Source organism: Staurois parvus, unplaced genomic scaffold, assembly GCF_062004578.1.
Source record: "Staurois parvus isolate SC_StPar_1 unplaced genomic scaffold, SC_StPar_1.0 ptg000010l, whole genome shotgun sequence".
NCBI classification, from domain to species: Eukaryota; Metazoa; Chordata; class Amphibia; order Anura; family Ranidae; genus Staurois; species Staurois parvus.
Genome location: NW_028317806.1, coordinates 1745364 through 1772587, shown reverse-complemented (window position 1 = coordinate 1772587; position 27224 = coordinate 1745364). Strand labels below are relative to the sequence as shown.

Here is a 27224-nt window from a genome sequence, read left to right as displayed (position 1 = left end):
AGTAATTAGTAAATTTATGATTTTTAGTAATTTGGAAGATTCAATGTTATGTATGTGGATTATATTGAACCTTACTAATTCTTACAGTAGATCTGTTTCCTTTATTGTAATTTGGTGATCTTACCACTAACACATTTCCTGTTCTAGAGTAACAACACTTGCTCTTTGTACTGTATCTACAGAGAAGTGTTGTCACCCAGGGACAACCCCAATCCCATGTTGGAGACATGGAGGTGTTTTGTAGTTTACACAACCAAACTGGGCAGGGCTGATAAGACTTGAGATTTGCACAGGATGTTAAGAACTCACTGAATTTCTAGCAGGATCATCAAACTAAACCCTATAATACTTACCTCCGCTTGAGTGATGCAGCATCCACCAGCACCCTTGTGGCCACCAACATTTTCTCCCTTTGCTTCTTTAGGGTTTGGGGGTATTTGGATCACTTAATTAGAAAGACTGGTTTGTGACTCCGATTCATGTGCATGGGAGATCATATATCCTGGCACTGAGGTGTGCCAAAACTGTACATTGAAGCTGCGTATGCACAATTCAGTATGCATTCTAAAGCTTCTTTCAAGGAGGAAGGTAAGTAGCCTTTATTGCAGAAGAGCCATAGTATGTTTTTTTCTGCAATAATAATCCTTTCTGCTCATAAGTATTTCAGATAAGCGCTAAGTTCTTCTTTAATAGTATATTTAGTTAGTTAACAGCAATAAGCAATTACTATGAAAACATAGAACACAGAAAAAAAGAGTTTGGATTGAAGTATTTGTAGATCTGCATGCATTTGAGTCCACTATTAATGAAAGATGGCAGTGCCCAGTCTCAGCACTTTTGGATGTCTACAAAAGGGAGGCCGTTACAGGTAAATAAAATGCATAAAATATCTTAAATCCACATATCTAAAGGGTAGATGTTTATTGAAATCAATGGTTTGGATACAGGGACTCATTAAAGTGACTGTATGCCTTGCCTATGAAGGAGAAGCTTCTTTGTGTAAGGCCTGTCCACTCACAACTTAAGCTTATGCAGGCCCGAGGACTCTCAACCCACCCACATATAACCGCACAATTCCCTGGCACATGGCATGACAAGAGAGTAAAGGGATAGGAAATAAAAGCAGCTTTGGGGGGCGAAAGCCACACATCAGGATTATCAGTAGATCCAGAGATGTGGGTAGATAAAATTTTATGAATATAATCAATAACACAGCGCAAAAATGAAATATATACAAATGATTTTAAAAAGTGATAAAGTCCATTGTCCCAAAGAAACCGTGATCAAGTACTCCAATCAAAAAAAATCTGTGCCAAAACAAATAGTGTTCTTTAAATGATATCACCACACAGTGCTCTGAGATCACCTTCCAATACAATCCACACTCACCAGATTTGATGGACTCTTAGCTTGTAGGGCTTAAGAGTCAACAAGGCTTTTACTGGTGAAGTGTGTTCCCAGGAATAACCAGGATTCAGAATGGGAGTACTTGCTCAATCCTTTCCAACAATCCAGATTTGATGCACTTTTAGCTTGTAGGGTTTAAGAGTCAACAAGGCTTTTACTGGTTAAGTGTGCTCACAGGAATAACCAGGATTCAAAATGGGAGTACTTGCTCAATTCTTTCCAACAAAACTCAAGCAGGCAGAAGAGATGCAAAAACAAGGGGGACACTAATAGTGTAATACTGCAACACTTCTTTATTAAATGTACATATTACAGAGTACATATTGCACTCACATGTTATGAAAAATATATAGGCCTTAAAATGGTATATGCTCCGTGACTTCCCACATCAATACAGTGCTTAATTGGTAACAAGATATACCCTGCCATCACTACTGCCGACCAAAAACTAAATTTAGATAGTAACCCCTGTTCAGGACAAGAGGGCTACAACTTATAAGGATTTGGCAGGGTAGAAGGGCATGTCTGCAGTCACTGGTCTGGGAACAAAGTATTTTTTCTATTCCCTGTATTGAACCTGTCCAGAGCCAGAATGTAGTCAGGAACTTATGGACATTTCCCACTTCAATTGCACTCCCATCTGTGGGAATACCAGGACATCATATAACCCACTGCTAGTATGCAGGTCTCATCTCTTGTTACCTCTGTGTCTGAAAGGGTATAAACTGTTATTATTTGGTTTAAGCATTGTGTGGCCACTATCCTTTACAGCAGAACATACTCACCCTAATTCATCAGATAATTAAATATCCTTTCAGAGGACCATAGTGTGGACTCTTTTCTATTCCAACAGGGAAATACTGTTGGACATGGGTTTGTGCTCAGGTACAGGAATGGGACTAAAGCTGGCAGGCACAGTGGGCTGAATAGAGGTCCTGGATTCTGGTCAGGCCAGACTGGGTCACCCATAGATTGCCTATGAGGGGCAAAGTCTCTAACTTTCCACACAGTACCCATGGTTGGCCCAATGCTAGTGAACTCCAAGCATGTTGTAAATTTCAGTTGAATGTGACCAACTATTACTAGCGTGACAGGTACTTGTTTAATAGGCATTAAATTGGTGCAGCTAATACAATAGCTTTTCCTTGCTTTCATGGCATACTACTCAGCTGAGGTTAACCTTAACTGGAAACAAAGAACAAATTTATTATTAACACAGCTTACTAAATTGATGAGGAAGGAATCCAAGCATTTGTGGCATTGCTTGCAAATAGCTGAGCGGCATGCTCATACAAATCAACACACTGTATAATGTTCCTCTGTTCTCATATTCCATCTATTGAGGGTTGCAGGGGAAACAGACAATCACATATTTTTGTTCTTTACATGTCCACAGACTGGATTGCAAAGCATTTCTGGGCAATTGGGTGGTCTAGTCATCTGGCAGATTGTTACATGATCGATCTTGTTATAGTTAGGCCAGGTAATGATCAAGATGTCCACAGGTACCCAAAAATCATAGTATGTATTGTACGTGTCTGTTTAAAAATACCCTATCACCAGATCATTCATTTTAAAAACAAACTTCCCATAAGATTACATGTGCTGTGAATGTAGTTCAGCCATGTTGTTTACCTGTAATATCCTCCCTTGTGTAGACATTCAGAAGTGCGGAGACTGTTGCTTGGAGGTGATGTCAGCAGTCCCAGTAGATGCAGAACTGTCACTTAAGGGACACTTTGTAGCAATCCTCTACTAGCTGCTACAAACAAAGTTTATGTAGAGAGGTAGGGGGAAGCTGGGCCAGCACAGAGTAATTATACACTCCCAGAAGAGGAGAGAGCTATGACATACATAGCAGGGGCAAGGGAGGTGGGGGACGGGGGTGGAGAAGGTACAGTTGCTTTGGGCACATGTGGGGATGATGGGGGGGCATGTGCTGCCAGTACCCACACAGACCCCGTCAGCACAGAACCAGCACAAAACCTTACAGTTCACCCTATTGCTGCTGTCATTTGTAAACACAGAAACCAACAGATTAATTTTTCCTCTGCTGATCAGTCTGATGACAACTATTGCAGTGCACAGCAGAAGAAAGCAAGTAGTGGAAACTGTCCTCTGCCAGATTCAATGTATACAGATGACAGCGGCGATTAGGTAAGCTGTCTAGACTTTCTTGGGTCCTGTGCTTCTGGAGAAGTAAATGGGGTTGGGCAGCCCAATGTTACTGACAGAAGATCTCTCACCCAATACTTCTCGTCCCCTTCCTCCTCTTCCTCACATATTGGATGGGGAAGGTGTGCACAGTTTGTCATCTTTGCTCTGAGCACTGGATGAGCTTTTTCCGGCACTGATGACATGGCAGGAGTAAGGAAGAAGTGCTAGGGAATCGACTAGACTAGCAGGTTCAAAGGTACATTGCGAGTTAATAAAAAAATATTTATGGAAAGGAAAAACACTGCAAGTAAGTATTTAACCCCTTCACGTTTCCACTTCCTGGCCCCTTAAGGGGTTTCTGATGCCGGGAGGCGGGGCGGGGTTTAGGGTCATGTGACTACCATGATTGGCTGTCACGGCAGTCACATGATTGGAAAGGTCCTGATCACAAGGAGAGATTGGGACCTTTCCGTGGGACGCCGACACATGTGCTGGGCACACGCTCACAGCACATGTTTCTTTACATATGGTATGCAAATATGTGGCCGCTCGGCGTTAAGGCCCAGCCACCGAAATGTCGAATATTTGCATACTGTCAGTGTGAAGAGGTTAAATATTTATTTTTTCTGTGCATTTAGCTGTTTTTTTAAGTTGGTGACAAGTCACTTTAATGCATTGACCTATTTGCTTGTCTAATATGGTCAATTCACCAATCACAATAAAAAAAGATGGTCAACTTATGTTTGTGGCAATCTAAGATGAATATTGAAATGATACTATATAAGTGGCATTAACTGTAAAATAGTATCTGGAGTGGATATGTTGTATATGAATGTATACCTTCATACCAATCAACATTTCTGATTTCTAGCAAGTATATCCTTATACTCTGGGTAAAAGTTACAACCAGTGGCAATAACTGTGAGTTAGTGTATTGCATTTTTTAAACTGGTTAAATCATTGTCTTAGAAGAAAAACAGTGTGCATATGGGTTTTAGCTCTATTGAGCAGAAGAATTAAGGACATCATTTAAAGTGGTCCTTAGTTACCAATGCAGTTTTCATTTTTTGTGTGCCTCCGCTATCCACCACCCCATTTGTCCAACTTGAGTGGCTTGGTAGTGCAGGAAATGTAGGAAGCATTGGTAGTGGATGGTATACAGGTAAGGTAAAGTGGCATTTTACTGTATACTGTTGTTTTACTTCAGCTTTGTTGCAATATGTCCAGGCTTTCACTAACAAAAATCATTTCTGTGCTTTTGCCAGAGATACCAAAAACAGAAAAAACCTTTGAAGAACGGTTAATTCTCAAAGCATTTCTCCTGAAGTTTGTAAACTCCTATGCCTCAATTTTCTATGTTGCCTTTTTCAAAGGAAGGTAATTATCCATTTCAGTATTTTTTAAAGTGCAAATCCAACCAAACAGCTAAATACAAATCTAATCTATCTTTCCAAATGAACTGTAAAGAAATGCACATGTTATTGAGATCTACCCACCATTTCAGGGCCAACATTGAAAGCTTATGCAACACATCACCCACTCTTCTAGCTACTTGAAGACCAAGCCTTTTCTGACACTTTTTGTTTACAAAAAAAAGAAAATTTACTTTGAACCCCCCAAACATAATATATATATTTTTAAAGCAGAGGCCCTAGAGAATAAAACAGTGAGTGTTGCAATTTTTTTATGTCACACAGTATTTCTGCAGCAATTTTTTTCACACGGAAATGTTTTGGCAAAACTACACTTTTTTGAATTTTAATGCACAAAAACAGAATATATTGCCATATTGTTTGATAAGGTATAAAAGATGATGTTACACCAAGTAAATAGATACCAAACATGTGCACGCCTGTGCAACAATGACAAACGTACAATCTAAATATCCATAGGCGAAACTTTGAAAGCCTTTACAGGTTACCACTTTACACAGGAGGTCTAGTGCTAGAATTACTGCTCTCAATCTGACATTCGGGGTTATACCTCACATGCGCGGTGCAATCTTTGTCATACCAACATGGAACAGACGCTGGCGTTCGCCAAGCATGGGAGGGGGAGGGGGGGTTATGCTAGTGTAGGGGTGCAGGGTTTTTCTAAATGATTTATTTTGCTTTTTTTATTTTTACACTGTCCCTACTATTTATTTTTGTATCACTTTTATTGTTGTCACGGGAAATGTAATATGTATGCAAATATCCAATGTGATTGCAATAGTTAGTGACAGGTACTCTTTTCTGAGAAATCTGGGATCTATTAGACTCTAGATCTCTCCTCTGCCCTCTCTGGTGTGATCAGATGCTTTCCCTATTTAAAAATGGCGCTGTTTATATCTGGCAAGACCAAAACGATGAAATGCTGGTTGCTACCGGTTTCTTTGACCATAAAGATGATTGGCGCCATTCCTTTCTTGGATCAGCTCTATAGTCAGCCGGTGAAAGTGCTGGCTGCATTCTCAGGTTCCCCGGTGGAATGAGAGAGCCCAAGAAAGCCGTGAAAGGTGGCGGGAGGGGGGGAAAAATACTTTCATCAGAGTAGCTCAATGTTACCATAGTAACATTGTACTACTATGCGAGGGTGATGAATTTTTTTTTTTACACTTTGCTTTACAGGAGCAATAAAGATTATTGCTCGTGCAATACAATGCTCGCTTTGAACTCTCATGAATGGGTTAAGTTAATGACAGTTCAAAATACTAGTGATTGGCTACATCTAATCGCATGGTACAGGGTGCTTTGATTGGCTCATGTATCATGGGGGAGCTGTGGGACAGTCACAGTTCCCTAGGAAGAGAAGCAAAGCTGTTATGAATCAGATTGATTCATAACAGCTTTGCTAGCATTGTGATCATGTGATCGGTGACACACCGGTCAGGGGAGAGCACTGTGCACCCAAGCAGGCGAGCAGCGCCCCCCCCCCTTTCCTGTGTTAATACAGTCAGAGTGATGTACTGGTACGTTGCTTTGTCTGTACATGCCACCTGTCTGCTGTGCAAGTACTGCGGGCGGGCGGCAAGTGAATAATATAGACTATACAGTGCGGTTGATTTACTAAATGCAAAATAGACTGTGCACTTGTAAAGAGCAGTCACACTAATTTTCCCCAAAGCTTAGTAAATGGGGTAAAGCTCTATTGATTTCCATCATCCAATTGTGCAAGCAAAAGTGCTTTTTTTATTTTCCTTGCACTTGATTGGGTATTCTTTACAAAGTGAAGCTTTGCCATATTTACATTTACTAAAAAAAAGAGTGCAACTGCACTTGCAAAGTTCACAATCTATTTGCCTTTAGGAAAGCCAGCCAGTATGTTTGTTGCAAGCAACATTACCTTTTATTGTGTTTTCTCCACCGTTAATACTGTTTCCAACACTTGTATAGTTTTTACTGACTAGTTCCATTGTTTTATTTGGGGTTTTTTTGATGGTCACATTTGGTACTGTATTAAACATTCCTACACAAAATAAAATTGATATATCTAATTCATAGATCTGGTTAAGAAATGGATTGGGCTCATATAGGACAGAAGAAGCACAAGGCTGGGAAAACAGCACATTTTATAGTTCTACATTGTCAATGGTCATCCATTAATGTGAAGTATTGTAGTAGAAGTGGTCTAGTGATGATATATGACCCTGCAGGGACTAGTTTTCCTGGGTTGAATTAATTTTCTGTTCCATCCCCCTGCTGGTAACTGGAATGAATCACATGGTTTTCTACCTTTCCCACTGCAGGTTCTAAGGATTTGCAGCTGTCAGTTTCAATACTCACCATTGTTAATAAGGCTCAAAACCCACACTACTGTTTATTAAAATATATTGTTGCTTAATGTATTTTCTTTAAATTGAGTTATGGGCTATGGTACTTTTTGGTTTGAATTTTAATTTGATGGAGTGCATTTTGATGGAGGGACTGCCATAGATGTTTGCCCCCTAGCTGGTCTTCCCCAGTGTCCAGTATCCCAACAAAGAAAAACAGGCTGCATATTTCCACCTGGGTTCAAGAGGCAGAAAGTTTAGCTTTTTAATGAGTCTCCAAACATCACGAGGCAGTAAAAGTGATATCAAAATTAACTTTTAGAGAATATAGGCAACAAAAATAGCATCAAGTGGATTCTTCATAGGAATATAAGCAGGACTTACAGGCTAGTGAAACAAGTAACAAGTGCTTTTTCATTTTTTTACCATACTATTGTGCTGCAGCACAGCTGGCATCATGCTGGAGATCTGGACCACTACTGAGCACAGAGCTCCTCAGAGATTATGAGCACTTTTGACTGGAGCACTGGGTAGGGAACATGTCAGACCGATGGAGACCCAGACCGCTGCTCCCTGTATTGTGCAGGGTACTTTAACTCTTGCTGAAGCACAATAGTATACTACAAAAAAATGCTCACATTTATAATAAGTTGATAATTTAGTAACATCCCAGATATGCTGGATCTGCTTATCCATCTGGTACTTACTTACTCTAGGATATGATTCTTCTTGTCCTCCCACCCCAGGTCACCTATCTTGTGTCTTGTCAACTGGCTAGCTTTAGTAAAACACACAAAAACTGATGCCATAGCCACACAAGACATCTTGCAGCTGGAGGACATAGCTTTGTAGACAGTTTGGCCATTCATGCTTAGTACTTCTAGAACCCTCAATGGTCACCTTACCCAGCTAGCAGTTTACTGTGGTGTATGGACCTAGAAATGGTGAACTGCATCAACACCCTGCACTGTTCCATAAACAAAATGGGCATTCTGTTCAGGGACAGCAGAACTGACTACTAATTTGGACTGTATGTAAGTCAAGTTATTAATACCATCCTTTCCAAAATAGCCGTAGAATCCTTAGTAACTGAAAAATCCTATAAACTGGGAAACTCAGCAATATTTAACAGCATTTGTCTAACAACATTTTATCCCCTTTTTAACTAGGTTTGTTGGAAGACCTGGCAGCTACAACTACATTTTCAATGATTACAGAGTGGAAGAGGTAAGTTACACAGCTAATGCATATCTTACATTTAGAGTTGAACTCCAGGCAGATATAAAATACACAAAAGTATATATAATTACCAGTTTATAGCTTTTATACCTGAATTTGAATTGCTCTCAGCATCTTGCAGCACAGAGACTGAGAAAGGGATGTCCAGAACTGGATCAAATCAGATGTCCTGCATGCAAATGTGTTGACAAGGATTATATTGATAGGAGTAGAAAGCATAGTGTGCAGAGTGACGTTCTCATCATTCTGCTACTACTCTTTCACTGTCCAATCAGAAGGCTATAGGTGCAGATAGGACACCACTATGTTTCCTATATGTACAATAAGTGGTGAGATCCCCCTAGATCTCCTGTGTGAGGAGACTGGGGAAATCCCAGCGGATGGATGGACAGAAATACAGTTTCTTTGGTTGGTATTTTATCTGTCTGTTTACCTGCCTAACTTCAGATTTAAACACTGCTCAAATGACTTTCATTAGCCCCATTAATGGAAAGAATCACATTTTGCATGCAGATACTGAGTGATGTTACAAATTTAGTGAAGTGCCAAATCTGCTGGACCTCATCACTCATCTCTGCCCACTTTTAGTAGTAGGTACTCCAAATATTCTATTTGAGTTGAACTTACTGGCCCCTCTCCAGGCAAAACCACCTCATGCTGTCACTAAACTTAATGGAAGCATAGACAAGTAAAGAATGATACCCATTTAATTTCATGATTTGTTTTTGCTTGTAGTGTGCTCCAGGAGGATGTCTGATGGAGCTTTGCATTCAGCTCAGTATCATCATGTTGGGGAAACAACTGATACAGAACAACTTGTTTGAGATTGCAATACCGTGAGTACCCTAAAACTGTACAATATTCTTTTAGCTTGTGTATCAAAACAGAAAACAACAGTAAGGTTATCATCCATTAACATAATCTTAAAACTTCACATATTAAGAAATATACCAGTGGAAAAGTGAAGAGTGAAATTAAGAGTTTTCAATTTGGGCAAAAATCTTTGCATTTCAGTGAAATTTGCAAATTTGGCAAATTCATTGGAGACAATAGGAAACATGAATTACAGTGAAGTAAATCCTTCTATTTTTATAGTATATATTTGCTATTTATGTTTTAAGTAATTGTTTTTGTGAATCTATTTTAAAGGTTTTTTTGGTGGAAATCCTGCCAGTAACTGCATTTGCAGTTTCAGGCTGATAAAGCTAAGCCACTGCCTTGCAATTACTATTAGTACTGGCAGCCTGCCATGCAAGCTTCTTCAGATGGTTCTTGAGCTGCTCATACATGAGAGACCTGTCCAACAGCCGACTGCAAGAGCACACATGGCAGCCATTAGCTTAGTGTTGTCAGTCTGCAACAGGATGAGTTGTTAATGGAAGGATCTTTAGGTAAGACAACAGCTTCGCAAAAAATATTTGCTTGAGGAAAGTGTATACAGTGAGATAGGATGTCAAACATACTGAGAAATAGATTTTTGGTACACTTAAGGGCAGTTTTGAAGGCTGTAAATTGCTTTAAAGCAGACCTTGCAGTAAAATGCAAGGCTTGTCATGAATCAAAAATGACTGGTGTAAAAAAAAAGATCAATAGGGAAATAAAATGAATACACATACCTACCTTTCCCCCAGTTTCTGCACTGTGTGGGGTGATGTCACCATCCTTTCAGCTCAATCCTGGGGAAAGTACACAACATTTCAAGAATGACACCTCATCACAATGCAGGAGCCAAGAGATATAGTATATTCAGCATTCCCTGGCATCTTGCTGGAAAATGATAAGCAAGATCACATCAACAAAGACAGAGTTAAGGTATATACTGTATATTTAATAACATTTTTCTACCATTTTTTGTTTGTTTTTTATACTTTAAATTGGTCCTAAGGCAGTCATAATCTGTTGTCCAAGATCAGTGATCTTCAGCCAATTGTTCTTGAGACATATGTGGAATTCAGATATAATTTATGCTGTTCACTTTAGTCTCATAGCCAGCTTTTAAGTAGCTCTGTAGCTGAAAGTAAACTTTCCCAAGCTTAGTTGGGTCACGTACTACTATCATGTGCTACTACTATCATATGTTTCCTATGAGGCAGTTCTACCTGGCTTGTTAAACATACTACAACTGCTTATCTGGACAGGCCGTCACTGGACTATCTTTTTTTTTCAACCTTTACTGAAGTTTCTTTAACAAACAATACAGTTTTCTGCTAGCAGCATGCCCTAAAATAGCATACCAAGTTATCCTCCAGTAGACATAATATAAAACTGGATCACCGGACAATCTTTACCAGAGATACAGCCTCAAATTCATACTTCACACCTCCCTCTTATTCCCATCCTAAGGCAGTCAGAATCTGTTGTCCAAGCATACCGTGTGAATTAAAGAGAACCATCCGTTCCAAAAGGGCCCTGGAACCCAGGGGACAGACATACATTATCTTTAATTCCTTGAGTTCCCTCCACTCTTAGCTGGCTCTAAGTAAGAGTAAGCTTTTCTGTGTCCTACCTACAATGGTGTTGACCGCTAATGCTAATAAATTGCTTTGCTCAGTCAAACACTCCAGTTTGCTCACTTCAGCTTCATCTTCCTTCTGCTGAGTTTCTAAGAACAACACTCTCAATCAAACTTAAAGTAAACCTGTATCAAAACATTTCAAAAATGCTTAGGGGTGAGTATTAGAAACCATAAGGTGCCAGACTGTACCTGCCCTGGGTGTAAAGTCAAATGTACATTCCTGCTAAAGCCTGCAGTTGTTCCTAAACAAATACTGACTTTCTGAAAGTCAATATTTGCATAGGTGTAGGCCCAAAGAAGGGTGAACGTATACTGGGAAAGGCTCCAAGTTGAATTCCCACTTGGGTATACCAATTCACTTATATTACTCATATTAGGTTTTAAGAATGACAAAAAAGGCCTGCACTGAGTAAGTGATTCAGAAGCAACCTCAGATGTAAGTATAGGTGAGTGATTGTGGGATGTGTTTATCACAGATCAAATATGTTTCTTTAGAGGAGAGGTGAGAAAAGAGAATTAGGGAACAAGATGAGTTTCCCTTCAGAGAAGGTTCTTCAGAGAGCACTTGAGTATATTATATAGGTCTGATGACAGAAATAGTCCAACCTTAGCAGGACTACAATACACACCTTCCTGTCTTCATTTTTTGTAGTCCACCAAGGAGAACTACACAGAGCTGACAACACTGCTTGGGATTTCAGTGCTGCAGAGACAGTGTTGTCAACTCATTACAGGAAGTTAAAAGCTTACTGGATTTCCGGCAGATCGAGAGGCACTTCTCTGTACTTGGAGCATTTGCAAAGAGAAAAAAATTTGAGGATGTATGCATGTATTGCAGAAATGTACTACATAAGTTATTTTTTGTTTTTTTGTGGGTTTTTATGCTTTTACATACACTTAATATAGATTTTACTGACTCAACAGCATCCTTGCACTTTCACCCAACCCAGTAATCTTCCTTTTACAATATCTAAATCTAACTTGTACTGTTTATTTATGTATGATTCAGAAGTTTCACTTCACTTTTGTATACATATTCGTGGATTAACATTCTGTACACAACGCGTCGTAGATGTTTTCAAAACCCTTAGATTAAAGACGAAGAAAGGGAGATTTAGCGATTAAATGAATCACAAATGGAATGTCTTTATACAATTATGACTAGCGATACAAGCATTCAAGCAAACAGAATCGTCTTTATCTTACTGCACAATATTTGGTTTGCTGTTTTAAAGTGCTTTTTGACCCGAGCTATGCTAGAAATTATAACAGAGACAGTTTTATGGGGCGTAAGGCAAAACAGGTGGCGAGGGTGACATTGCAGGATCCAGTCCACGGTCTTCTACAGCATTGCTCGCCTTTGGTTTGTTTATAGGGTTTTGCACAGTTGCCAGACATCAAATATACAGACTAAATCTCTGGCAGTCCTATTAGGAGCTGAAATCACTGGGCAATAATCGTGCTACTCTTGTGTGATGTCAGTTTTCGAAAGCAGCACCGTGACTCTTGCATTCCATTGTGGTTACAAAGGAACTCATTTAATATGTTGTTATATATCCACGTGGTTATAAAAAACAAATAGCGCATATAAAGGAAAGGCAATGGAAGACAGGCAAAGCCCTTTTAATCAGTTATTCCTAGTGTAGGATAGCTCCTAGTATAGGGACTGACACTGGTCTGTAGTAATATTGTTGGCATTCACAAAGTAATAATGGATTTTTAGGGGGAACACTAGTGCTAGTGTCAGCCTAGGAGATACATTAAAGTGGTTCTAAAATCAAAAGGTTTTTTTTACCTTAATGCATTACCTACATTAAGGTAAAAAAAGCCTTCCACTAGCTGTTCCCCTGAGCCACCTAACTAAATATTTACCTGAGTTCTGTATAAACCCAATATTGTTACTGCCTGCAGCAGAACTGGTTCTCTCTCTTCCCTCTCAAAGGCTCAGATACAGCAGCAGGAGTCATTGGCTCCTTTGAGCCGAGAGCAATGGGTGGAACCAAGCCATTCTGTGTGTGTCTACGGACGAGCCATGCTGTGTGTCTGTGGATCCCTTTCCGGTGTCTCCCAAATGCTGGCTTCACTTTATGTCCTCATTTGTCATTTAGAGATGCCAGACATACCCAGAAAGAAAGCGGGGAAGAGCCTCTCATATTGTAAAAATGTTTATTAAATATATTACACTTACAATATAGTATGTAATCTCATGTGCACATCTGGAAACACTGCTGTGCCCTCTAGTGTGTGTTCCAATAAGCAGAATCACCTGAAGTCCTTCCCTATACATTTCATCAGCAAATCACGATTTCCTCAGGAGGATGATGATACACCTAGAGTGGGACTTCTGGTAATGTAGCTTCCACTTTTTGGAACTCTGGAGGGCACAAGCTTTCATACAATAATGTAACATAATATAAAATAAATTGAAGCCAGCATTCGGGAGACACCAGAGAGTGATGCACCAAATAGGACATCTTGGGATTTTGTTCTTGTTTTTTCAAGAACTAATTATAATCTGGTGAGTGTGCTGTGAAGTGGCAGAACATTTAATGGACCAAAATTCAAAACATTTGACAGGTAAAACTATTTCCATATATGTAATTTGTCTAAGTATCTTGCTGTTTGCCTGAAGTTCAACTTCTACAATATCTGCTAGAGTAGGTTCCTGTACTGTACATACACTATGCATATTGATTTGAATGGGCACAATGGTATAGACAGGACTGGCTCGCTCTCAAATCTACAGTTATGTTGAATAAATTCTCTCCATAGATGAACAATTAAGCTGTTAGGATTACTTCCTAGAAAGTGATTAGTGAACCAAAGGAAGGATTTAGGCAAGTCATGAAAAGTGGACCTGAGGCTTTGGCTAATACAAAGCATTCTTCAAATTGTAATCATTGGACTATAAGCTTTGATAAGTCAATAGCAAAGCCTTTGGGATTTCAAACATTTTCAGCCCTTGGGTCCTTGATACCGATACATCATTATAACAAGCATTTATATTCCCATCTGTGTGATTTGTCGGCTTAGGATTCTCTGGTCCAGAACATAATGTATCCTTTCTATTAATGGCAATTTAAAAGACACAGAATGCTTTATTTAAAGTGTTACTAAACCCACAACAGTAAATCAGTCTGTTATACTAACTGTGGAAACCAAGGGGTTAATCCTCTGCATTTTGTAAAAATGCTGTTTGAGTCTGACTTTTCTGGTCCTCTCCTTCTTCCATTGTCCCCCTCTTATCTCCAGATAAGACATATCGTGTGAAGACACTCTGCACATGCTCAGTTTGTTGTGTGTTGCTAGAGAGGTTTTTTTTCTTGGGAGAGTGCGTGCGATCAGCACAGGGCCAATCAGCACTGTCCAGACAAATGTCAGGGTTCTGCATTCTCATAGAGCAGAAAAGAAACTCCTCCTATAAGCTTTAACTAGTGCTCTGCTGAACACTGATAGAAGTCACAAGACTGCTCTAACTGCTGATGAGAAAAAGTATTCAGCAGTTTTTATTTACTAAAATAATTGCATTTCCATGTTCTGTGTACTGTGGGAGACCAGATATAGTGAATGCAGGGTCCTGGGTTTAGTAACAGTTTAAAGGCACCTTCCTGTTAAACATGACTATTTTTTATTTACTTAGACACATGGTACATTGTCTTCCTGCTTAGTAGTGTTGCATAGTGATTGTGTTTTACTGTTCCTCTCTGAGCTCAGACAAAATGAAACAACAAATGTTCTGTGTGGTAATATCACTAGTTGCTTTGCAGAGGGTGCTGACTATTATGCAACTGCAGTCTGCAAGTATTTGTATGCAGGGTGGGCAAGGGCAGAAAGGGAAACTGCCTTGAAAGCATTGTGCTGTGGGAATTGCCTCTGCATCTGCCTGCACTTTGCAGGACTGATTTGTCAAACAGTTATTATTAATATTATACAGTATTTATATAGCGCCAAAGGGTTTGCTCAGCACTGTACAATAGCAAGGGGGACAGAATATGAGACAAGACAGAAACAATACAATACACGAGGGGTTCGTGGAGATTACTCAGGGAGAGTTGGACTCCCTCTGCATAACCAATGGCACTCTGCTCTGCTGTAAGTGTGACATCCTACCGCTCTGTGTCAGGATCTCTGTGTGCTCCTGATAAACATTGCAGAGCCCGATTGTCACAGAGCTCTGTTGTCATGGAGAGCCATATTCTTCCTGTGCATTCTGCATTTCTCAAATTGCCTTATTGTTCATAGCTTTGAATTAAAGAGTTTGGGGGAGGAAGAGACTTTTTGGCATCCTTGCTTTGGGTGGCAGAGACCTGCCACTATTTGTATGCAATACCAATTTAAATACATAGAACAGGTAAACATAACAACAATTTAGTGAGATTCCTGAAAATATAGTACAATTCCCTTTATGTTTGCCATAAATGGGTCAAGTTTTATTGAACATTGAGCTGCAAAAGAAAATGAGCAAAATCTATTTGAGGTTAAGGAGTCCTGCCTTGTTGCTGGTGGTTGAGATAGCCCAAGAGGGTAAACCTAAAGGTTCAGAATGTGTGGTAGTAGTAAATAATTGTTTTGTTATACAATCCTCCTCATCAATGTAACAGAAGGGAAGTGATCTGGAGTACAGCAGGGGAGAAGTAAGACAAGACTGACAACACTTCAAGAGAATTTGGTACAGCTGAGTCAGTATTGGGGAGATTAATATGTTGTTGGTTTTTTTGACCTGATAAGCACTTTCAAGCTAAATTCCAGACTAACAGCTCAATACACCCTTGAAAGACATACAGTATATGGGAACCTGTTATACCTGCCAAAAGAATATGTAATTTTGTCCTTCCAATCTTCCACCTGTCATACAACATCCCTTTGATACAGTCCTGGTTGATACAGCCCTGTGGCTGACCTTTTTTTACTGCAGGTAAGCAATGCAGTGTGGCCATCTCCCTGCTGTACAGTCAAGAACAGCAGCTCTCACCAACCTTTAGTTAATTGCCCTGTAATGAAAAACTGAAATAATTGGGTGAAATACTTAACTGAATCTAGGGTCAAGAGTCTCCTTTCTCCTGGACTGCATATTGGAGGGTCTTTCTTTGGGTGCCCACATCACTGCCTGGTGACATCCTATTGGCTGTACATCAGTGGGGTTCTCACAGAATCCTGAAGGCTCCAGCAGTGGCACAATTACAGGATGATGAGGAATGGTTAAGGAACCAAGGCTGCTCAGAGGTGGGCCTAGATTTCTGCACTACATCACCAATCTTTACTCCCAAAAGAGGTTCCTTGGAGGAGCACATGATAGTGGACTCTAGTGAGTAAAAACTGGCTTTGGATAGAGTATTTTTAGAATAAATTTGTGAATAGATGCAAGCAAGTTAGGCAGGAGTATTTGAGAGTGGAAAACATTTGCCCACATGTGAGCTTTAGAGCTTCTGCTTTAACATCAAACATTTGGATTCACATGCCCAGCTGTGACTGGTTCTTCATGATTTTCAACATATTGCTGCCGTTTCACCACCTAGAGTTACCGTCCATATTTAATGAGGGACTTAAGGGCCTCTTCCAAGTAAACATATGTCAGTAATACTAATGTTGAATAATACCAGAGCCAAAGGGAGACAATTAATGCACGCTAAACATTAGAACCTATAATTTCCATATTTATACAGAATGCTGTGGCTTTTACAAGTGTCATATAAACACCAGATTTCTGAAAAGTACACAAATCTGAGCCGGCTGGCAAAAAGTGTCTCTTTCTCTGTGTGTAATTATCCCATTACATTAATCTTGGGCAAGTTGAGTGCTTCATTCACTACCATTTAATTTGGATGCTGTAAACTTTCAGTCGCTTGTAGTCCTAAAGCTCTTTGATGTTCTCTCCCCACTGTTTTTTGAATTGGACAATATGGGTATATATTTTGTAAGGGAAATTTAAATTCCTCAGCGCAAAGCAGGGAACATTTGTATCATAAATGATTCAGTCTACAGCTTACTCCTTTACCCATGTTAAGTTTATTATGGAAGAACCCAAGATAAATATAAATAACACAGATAATGAACTCAACTATGTACTATTTCAATTTATTTTACTCCGCTAGTGTTAGGACCTGAACAATATGGTAATTTTGACTTGCCACTTGCTAGCTCAAGGTTAAAATCTGGTGTCCACTGGGTGTAATTCTGCTCTGCAAGAGAGTGGGAAGAAAATGGAAGTATTTGAATGATCATAATAGACAGAGAGAGGTCAGATGTTACATAGTTACATAGTCGGGCTGAAAAAAGACAAAAGTCCATCCAATTCAACCGTTGAAAAAAAAAAAGTTATAATCCTATACCCACAGTTGATCCAAAGGAAGGCAAAAAACCCAGCAAAGCATGATCCAATTTGCTTCTGCAGGGGAAAAATTCCTTTCTGATCCCGCAAGAGACAATCGGATATTCCTTGGATCAACTTTACCTATAAATGCTAGTAGCCAGTTATATTCTGTGTATCCAAGAAAGAATCCAGGCATTTTTTAAAGCAATCCACTGAGCTGGCCAGAACCAACTCTTGAGGGAGTCTATTCCACATTTTCACAGCTCTTACTGTGAAGAAACCTTCTGTGTTTGGAGAATAAATTTCTTTTCCTCCAGATATAAAGAGTGCCCCCTTGTCCTCTGTGATGACCTCAGGGTGAATAACTCTGAGTTCACTATATGAACCACTGATGTATTTATACATGTTGATCATATTTCCCCTTAATCTCCTCTTCTCAAGAGAGAATAAATTCAGTTCCTCTAATCTTTCCTCATAGCTGATCCCCTCCATGCCTTTTATCAGTTTGGTTGCCCTTCTCTGTACTTTCTCCAGTTCCCCAATGTTCTTTTTGTGAATTGGTGCCCAAAACTGAACTGCATATTCTAGATGAGGTGTTACTAATGATTTGTACAGGGGTAATATGATATCTCTCTCTCTGGAGTCTATACCTCTTTTAATACAAGAGAGGATTTTGCTCACTTTAGAAACCGCAGCTTGGCATTGCATGCCATTATTAAGCTTGTGATCTACCAGAACTCCCAGATCCTTCTCTACCATTGATTCCCGCAATTGTACCCCCCTAGTATGTATGATGCATGTATATTCTTAGCCCCAAGTCCAGAACCTTACATTTATCAACATTAAACCTCATTTGCCACATAGTTGCCCAATTAGACAGTTCATTGAGGTCAGCTTGTAAGTTGAAGACATCCTGTAAGGATGTTATTCCACTGCACAGCTTGGTGTCATCTGCAAAGACTGAAATGGGATTTTTAATCTCAGACCCTATATCATTTATAAATATATTAAAAAGTAAGGGTCCCAACACTGAACCTTGGGGTACACCACTGACAACCCTAGACCATGTAGAGTATGAATCATTCACCACTACTCTTTGAATACGATCTTTTAGCCAGTTTTCTAACTATTTACATATGGATTTTTCCAAGCCTGTAGACTTTACCTTACACATTAGCTGTGTGTGGGGAACTGTGTCAAACGTTTTTGCAAAATCCAAGTATACCATATCCACCACCACCCCTCTGTCCAAGGTTTTGCTCACTTCCTCATAAAAGAGATCAGATTTGTTTGACAACTTCTGTCTTTCATGAATCCATGCTGTCTGTTGCTTAAAATATTTTTTTCCAGCAAAAACTCATCTATGTGGTCTTTTATTAAACTCTCCTGTATCTTCCCAACTATAGAAGTTAAACTAACACTTTTTACTAATTACTTGGTGGAGCTTTTAACCCCTTTTTAAATATAGGCACAACATTGGCCTTAACCCATTACAATGATATTATGCCAGTCAATAAAGAGTCCCTAATAACACAGGTCTGCAAAAAACATTTTTTCAAGAGCTGTTTTGGTTATTCCACGTAATCTTTATGTTTTTTGGTGCGTTGAATCCGAAAATGACCTCCATTTTGTCATAGGACATCACGTTTCCTGACAATTTAGGTAACTATGTTAAATAAGGCAATACCTTAAAATAAATGGAAATAGACTGATAAAATTAAAGTTTTATTACAATTTTTCATGAAAATCATTTTTTGAACTGAAATGAGCTCACCAACACACACTAAATTCTTCCCTGTGAGGCTCCTCTTGGTGCATTTACGCTTGTGAGTAGCATCTGGAATGTCTCTCTGAAGCATCCAACAGTAGTCTGCCATCATTGTAATGCTCCATTTTCCCTGGTATCTCCTTTCCATCTCTTTAATGTCTTGGTGGAATCGTTCACCTTGTTCCTCACACACAGCTCCCAAATTTTCAGGAAAGTAGTCAAGGTGGGACTGGAGGAAATGCACTTTCAAACTCATCAGGCAACCTAAAGCTTGAAATGCTTTCAGCATTCGTCCGACAATCTTTTTGTAGTGAGGATCTTTGTTATTGCCTAAAAATTTCTGTACGACTTCTTTAAATGCAATCCACCCTTCTTTTTGAGGATCCGTCATGGTATTGACAAACTCTTGATCAACTATAAGCCTTCTAATGTCTGGTCCGACGAACACACCTTCCTTCAATTTTGCCTCCGACAGGCCTGGAAACTTGGTGACCAAGTATTTGAAGTATTCTCCATCTCTTGGAAGTGATTTTACGAATTGCTTCATCAATCCCAATTTTATGTGGAGAGGTGGTAGAAGAACTTTATGGGAAGGTACCAACGTTTCTCGGAGGACATTTTTTCACCGACTGTTAGCACCCTCTGCTGCCAACTCTTCTTGGTCCAGTGATTTTGTCGGTCTCAACTGTCCCATAGACACAGAAAATAAGGGTATTTGGTATCCCACCCAATGGATTCTTCAGGAAAGATTAACCCCTTCTACCATTAGAAGCACAGACTCAGGGCTGAGGCTTACACATACAGCATACTGCTCAGTATCCCAGTAGTCAGACATGTCACTCAGAGCAGCACTTGTATTCACCCCCTTTTCAGGGGGGGAAGGGCAGAGATTGTTTACCTGCAAATAACAACAAAGGGCCAGAAGAGAACAAGGGAAATGAGCAAATAGAATTTTTTTCCCTAAAACTTGCTTAGCTTACGTATATATTGCTGACCATCAGATTTACAGTGCTATTTTTTTTTTTTACATAACTCGGACAACCCCTTTAAGGTTTTTTTGGCATTTTATATCTTAAATGCACTTATGTGAATTAATTAATAGTAATTTGGACTTTAAATTTGGTTAAAAACCCATAATATAAAAAAAATACCAACAAATTAAAAAATTTCATAAATTTGAAGACAATTTTGCATTTTTTGGCAAATCATGACGTCTAGGAGTTTTTTCAATATTTTATTTGTTTTCAGCACACCAAAATACATGGAAATTAGATGAAAATAATCAAACAGTTTTTTAGTCGCAGACCTGTGAATTAGAAACAATGGCTTTGAAATGACAGAGCTCAATTCTTTAAGGACCCGTGGGTGTATGCCATCCGGTCCAGGTGCTTTATTCACCTTTATACTGTCTAAATATTTTTGGATCATATCAATTGTGATCCAATATGGATCATCTGGAGCTGTGTCAATACCATGCCCATTATGGACAAGAGCTCCCCCATGTTCCTTTGTATACACAGAGCTGAAGAAAGTATTTAATAAATTTGCCTTCTCTTTGTCCCCAGCCACCCACTCTAGATTATTTTGTACAGGGCCTACATGCTCGGACCGAACCTTTTTACTATTAATATATTTGAAGAATTTTTGGGGGTTGGTCCTGCTATCTTTTGCAATCTGTCGTTCGTTTTCACTTTTTGCTGCCTTTTTTCCCTTTTTGCATATTATGTTATATTCTTTGTAATGTTTAAACGATGATAGCTTTCCTTCATTTTTATATTTAATAATATTTATATTTAATAAAAGCTTCTTTCTTATTATCTATAGCTTTTTTAACTTTGGGTTGATTTTTAGCCTTTTAAACTTGCCCATGGGAATATATTTTGCAGTGCGTTCACATACAGTCTTTTTGAAGAAATCCCATTTCTGTGTTGTGTGCATTACTGCCATATTCCTTCCCAGTCTAAATCTTGGAGAGCAGCTCTCAGCCTTGGAAAACTAGCTCTCTTAAAATTGATCATTTTTATTTTTCCTTTATGTGCTTGCTGTTTACAGCTAACAATAAATTAAATCATGTTATGGTCACTGCTACCCAGATGTCCTTTTATATGGACATTCATAATAAGCTCTGCATGGTTTGAGATTACCAGGTCCAGCAGAGCATCATTCCTAGTTGGGGCCTTTATGAGCTGTACCATAAACTTTTCCTGTAGTAGGTTTAAACATTTTTGCCCTTTAACTGTTCCTGCAGTACCTTTACTTCAGTCAATTTCCAGGTAGTTAAAATCCCCCATTATTTTTATATTAATATCATCTGTTTAGTGGCCTGGGTCTCTGTCATTCCAAAACTTCAACCTGCACACTGCTCTAATCAACAGTGCTGCTAGGGGATCTAGAGTGCCATTGATTGGAGCAGCATGCATGGGGCATGATGTACCGATGAAACCCCAGGCTCCTGCATTGTGTGTGAGAGCAGTGGTCAGACTCTCCAACATGCTGCTAGCATGGGGTGTTTTAACCCCTACTGCAGCATTTAGCATGTAAAAATGCACAGAAATAAAAGTGGAATTATCAGCCCCTTAATGTCCCACTTTTTACAAGTATGGGACTCTACCAAATACTCCAGTGTCCTAATTTCCACCCACCTGCTGCTTCTCCCCCTTTTGGGCAACCCACATTTTCTGCCAGGCTTTGAGTCCCCCAGAACCTTCCATTGGTGGGTCTCCCACAGTCTTCATTGTGTCCACTCATTCCTCATTGGTTGTCCTGTCTGTCCTGTCACCTGGGTTAAATTAAGGATAAATACCAAGCTTCTCACGCTGAACTATTCTGATTCCTACAAATTAAACATTGGTTGATTTCAGTGCTTGCTGACAAAGACCCAACGACCCAATAGTCATTGTTTGAACAAATTTGTCATCGGACACCTTTGACCCCTAAACTCATATCCATTCTTTTTTCACAGCTAAATAACCTCAAAAACCCTAATACTAACACTTATGTTTCCAGGTGGGACAGAAACCTTAAAAGTACCAAAGACAGGGGCTGCTGGTCACAAATCTGGACCACATTGGCTTCTTGCCCAGTTAATATCCTCACCATGGAATCAGCCTTCAAAATGTTCATGAGGTGTATCTAGTCCGCTTGGCACATTTCTACCCTACTGCCCCCGGTACCTGTTTCAGGGGATGCGCCACTTCGGGTGACACTCTCCACATTTGGTGGACATGTCCTTTGCTCTCTCGGTTCTGGACAAAAGTCCTTAAACTCCCGCATTCCTTATTATCCTGTTCCTTCCCAAGGGACCCATGGCATGTCTTGCTACATTTGAAACCTCAGGGCCTTACTAAATATCCATTTAAACTGGCTACCTACATGTTACTGGCGTTAAAACAAACTATAGCGAAGGCTACAGTAGTTCATGCCTTTCGCGGAAGTTAGTAGTCGCTTAGATTTTTTCTTCATCAATGAAAAGCTACCCAGTATTCTTTTAGATACACATGACAAATTCCTTAAAATATAGACTCCATGCATCCAACATGCCCGCCCCTCTATGTCAACTGTCAGCTATACATAGTTATAAACACTGAGCTCTTGAGGCTTGGATTCAGGCGCTCTTGATGTCCCTCTCCACTCCTCCTTTTTCTATCTTTCACTTCCCCTCTTAAATATTTATTTTTATTGTGGGCTCACCCACAGGGATGATCTGTGAATTGAGATCTGATACTATATATTTTCTCGTTTGTCTTTTGAACAGTGAAGTTTATTTATCGCCACTTCACCCAAATATGCCTGCTTTTGTGGTACAGACGTATGGACTTTTTCTTGTTAATCACACTATTTCTTTGTTAAAAAGTGATCAATGTACCTTTGTCATGACAAATGTTTTATCGTCTACCATGGTTTATGTATGCAATTTAATACCGCCCTTGACTTACAAGTCTTTGACCTTGTCCCCCTATCAGTACATATCATAACGGTAACCATTGTACCTTTTACAAATTTATTTCAATAAAAGTTATTGAAAGTGAAAAGTGGAATTATGCTTGGCTCTTTACTGCAATAAATACGGAGGACTTTACGTCAGTTTTGTTCTATTCTTGAAATAGTTCTCAATGAGTCCTAAACCCAGCAAAATGCACATGTTTTTCAAGTCATATCAGGTTGTAATTGCTTCAGACTTACAGCGGTTCCTCAGCAGGTTCAGGCTTGGAAGGAGAACATGATATTTTCCTGCTTTTTAATTACACCATTTACACAAGAATGCTACTATAGTAAATAACAAGCCTGCTTCTCCATTCATAACTTTATCCAGCATGTTATTAGGGGAAAAGACATCAATTTAAAAAAAAGTATGTTGGGTAAAAAAAAAATGAAACAAAAAATTGATATAATTTATTAAAAAAAAAAAAAAAAAGAATAAGCCTGAAAAACAAACAAACAATGTTTAGTAGTTTTTTTTAGATTTACTTAAAGTGTAAAAATAACACTTTCATTCTTTTTAGTTTTGAATGGAGTGGGAAAGTGATAAAACCCCTGTCATGTTTTTATTGTCTGTGTCTCTTCTAAGGAGATTAACCCTCTCCTAGCAAAGAAAGTTAAGGGAAATCCAAGTGTTCTCCAAAACGAACATCTGCTGTAATGGCAACTGTCCAAGTAAGGACTTCCCCTTACTCCTCCTGTTGTATCTCTTGGACAGGATGTGAAGAGAAAAATCCCCAATGGGACATTGTAACATTTATTTCCTGGAATCCTTTAGCTCAGGCATGAAGGCAGGAGCTGTGATTTGCTAAAAAAAAACCCTCCTCTCCTCCTCCAGATGAAAGAAAAGAAAATGCCAATGAAGACTCCTGGGATGTAAGACATCATTGTGACCTAGGCCAGAAACCAGGAAGCAACTCAAGAAATGTAAGCCATGGAGCAAAATTGGACAAAATGTCATCAGGCGTAGAGCATGGGGAAGCCATAAAAGCGTTAATGTCACAATGAGTGCACAGTTAGGTTAGTTCCAAAAGGACCCAGAGAGGAACATCAGAAGAAGTGTGCAACATAGACAATGGGGCAATCTGGCTTGACCTGGTAATACTTAGCTACATTAGGCAATCCAAGACCTCCTTGCAGTCTATGGACAAAAAGCGTATTTCTGGATACTCTGGGGAGTCTGTCAGCCCAGATAAATAGCATAATACTAAAACAACCAAAGGAAATGAGGAGGAACCCGCTCTGGGAGGGTGCGAAAATAATACAACAATTTAAGCAGGATAGTATTTTGAGATATGAGCTCTAAGCGCATCTGGAGAGGGTAGAGAACCTTGTCACAATTCATTGAAATAACCAGCCAGGAAGGACGCCAACAGGGTTGCAAATTTCTTGTAATAGAGACCTGAAATACCGTCAGGCCCCGGGGCCGCGGTGGACCGTAAAAGTGTGAAAGCTTGAAGTACTTCCGATACGGTTACACACGCATTAAGTGCTACCCGTGCAGCTTCAGACAATTCAGGTGGAAGAATGCTTCCACCTGACCTACTGTAAAGGGATCTGGTTTGGCGTACAGGTGTGAAAGGAAGTCCACGAAATGCGAGACGATCTGCTGGGGACTGGAGGTGCAGCCCCCTGCAGAGAGCCACAACTGAACCAGTTTGTGGGGTTTCCCCACAGAATTGGGTTTTCTAGCCAACATCGGACCTGGTTTATTAGCGCAGGTATAAAATTTATGTTTTGTCTAACTCAAGGCCCGTTCAGCCTCTGAAGATGCAAGTAAGTCCAATTCTGCAGCCAGGGTATCTCACCTTCGTTTATGGGCCGCGGACGGGTGCAACTTCCAATGAGCATCTGCAGAGGCTAGCAGAGAGTGAAGGTTTGAAAGACGACACTCCCGCTCCCGCTTCCGAGCTGCAGCCAGCTGTATAATGTGACCCCACACCATAGCTTTATGTGCCTCCCACAGGGGCACTGCCGAAGAAACAGATCCCGATTTCTCTGTAAAATATGTTTGTATGAAAGATTCAGTTTTCTAGCAGGTGACCTGAGTGGCCAGTAAAGATTCATTAATGCTCCTGTGAAAAGGGTGCTGTGTTGACCCGGAAAGTGCAAGAAGTAGAACCAGGGGATAGTGGCCTGACCAGGGCAAGGAAGAGATAGATATCCACCTGACTAAAGGAAGCTGTTGGACATGCATAAATACGTGGTCGATGCTACAGAAACTGTGATGAGGATTTGAGTAGAACGTGAAGTTGCGCTCAGTTGGGTGAAGTTCCCTCCCACAGACTGCAGGAGGGAACGCATGCGTTCCTCCTGCACTAAGTCATGAGAAGTGCCACCCCCCGTGCATAGCGCCTCTCTAGGGCAGAATCCAAGGTAACATTTGAATCCCCCAAAAGAAGAAGGAGGCCCTTGGAGTGTCAGGAAATGATCGTACAGAGATGTGAGAAAAATTTGTGCTGAAAGCGATTAGGAGCATAAGAGACAAAAGTGACCTCCTGGTCTCAGAGGGTGCCCTGCAGGAGCAAGTACCTGCCCGTGGGATCCGCTATATCCTGAACAAAGGTAAAAGGGAGAGTGCGTTTGAATGCGATCAGAACACCCCGTCGTTTCTCAGGAGCTGAGGTCATGTACAAAACGGGATAATGAGGTGAAAGATATTGTGGGGCGGAGGACTGGGCGAACCTAGTTTCCTGCAAGCATACCACGCCAATTTGTTGCAATTTGAGGTGATGAAAAACTTTAGACCCCTTTTGAGGTGAATTAAAGCCTTGTATATTTTGTGAATTACTTTCAGAAGGGGCGAAGCCATGGTGGAATCGGTGGAATCTGCTCAGCAGAAAAGGCATAAGTCAGCCAACAATTTCCACTGCCAAAGACAGTCGGTCCATGGCGTCCCGCAACCCTGCGTAAAACAAAAACTGAGAAACCAGAAAAGAAGAGAAGACAACCGAACACATGGCTACAAATGGATACATCAAAAACATAGGCCCCCAGCGGGCAAGGAGGCAACAAACATAACATAACGGAGTCCCACATTAGTAGATATACGAGTCCCCGGGAAGTGGGTCACACCCATGTAGACCCTCTCATAGGAAACCCAACTAGGCTTTGGGGCCCAACCCCCTCCGGGGGGATGACTACAGGGCACAACGAAGCCTAAACAACACAGCTCAGATGGTCCCTCACCCCAGTGCCCCAGCAAGGCTGACATCCTAGCACCGAATAAGGGCTCACCTGAGCCAGCCTCCCTCCTTAGAGCCCAAAGGAACTATCGGCCCATTCCACCAACCTAAACCCAACCAATGTCGCCAGGACCCATGTCAGTCTTCAGTGGTGAAAAGTCACAGACCTCAAGTCCAGGAAATTACCCCCCACTCAAGGACGGAACCCCAAGGGAGCAGGACCTAATTCTAGAACACTATCAATATTGGGAATGCCGAAAAGGCCAAACTCACGGTCCCGTCAAAAGGATTTAACAGTGAAGCCCAACAGAGGAAGTCCTGGACGCAACTTCAGCCTGGGGAAGAGCAGGTAGGATTTGGGTCGTAGAGGGGTCTGAGGGAGGGCCCTCTTCTGGATGGATGCCTTCTCCCAGATGCGGCCCATAGGAAGCGCTCCCGCTTGAGATCCAGATGAATGTGCCGGACTCTGCGCAGTGCCTCCCGGCGGGATGAGGCGCAGGCATTCCAGGAGAGAGTGGGCCTCCTCCGGAGTGGCGACAGAGTGTATATGACCTTGGTAGTCGAAGGTGAGGCAGAATGGAAAGCCCCATGCGTATTTAATTCTGAGATTTGAGGTGAACTGGCGACGCTTCTGAAGAGTGATCTGAAAGAGATTTGAGAAGAGCTGGAAACTGAGATCTGGGTTGTTCCTGACCGCCAAGAGAATGGTTTCCTTAGTGCGATAATAGGTAAATTTGATGATAAATGTTTCTCAGGGGCCCCTCCGGTCGTCTGGAACCCAATCCATGGTGTATGTGGTCAAATTTGAGTTGGTCATTCAGAATGGTGGGAGCCAGCTCCTGAAACAGGGCAGTAGCAGTTGAGGTGAGATTCGTAACGGTTTCCGAAATATCCCGTAAGCGTAAGTTGCCGTG

At 40.5% G+C, this 27224-nt stretch overlaps 1 protein-coding gene across 1 annotated transcript in view; it reads left to right on the top strand.

Moving 5' to 3' along the window:
* Positions 1 to 27224, top strand: part of ANO2 (anoctamin 2) — a 276926-nt gene that overhangs the window by 166001 nt on the left and 83701 nt on the right. Inside the window, exons 16-18 of the mRNA XM_089669916.1 lie at positions 4830 to 4941; positions 8485 to 8542; positions 9290 to 9390. Coding sequence (XP_089526042.1) covers positions 4830 to 4941; positions 8485 to 8542; positions 9290 to 9390 — 271 coding nt within the window. The remainder of the gene's footprint in view (positions 1 to 4829; positions 4942 to 8484; positions 8543 to 9289; positions 9391 to 27224) is intronic.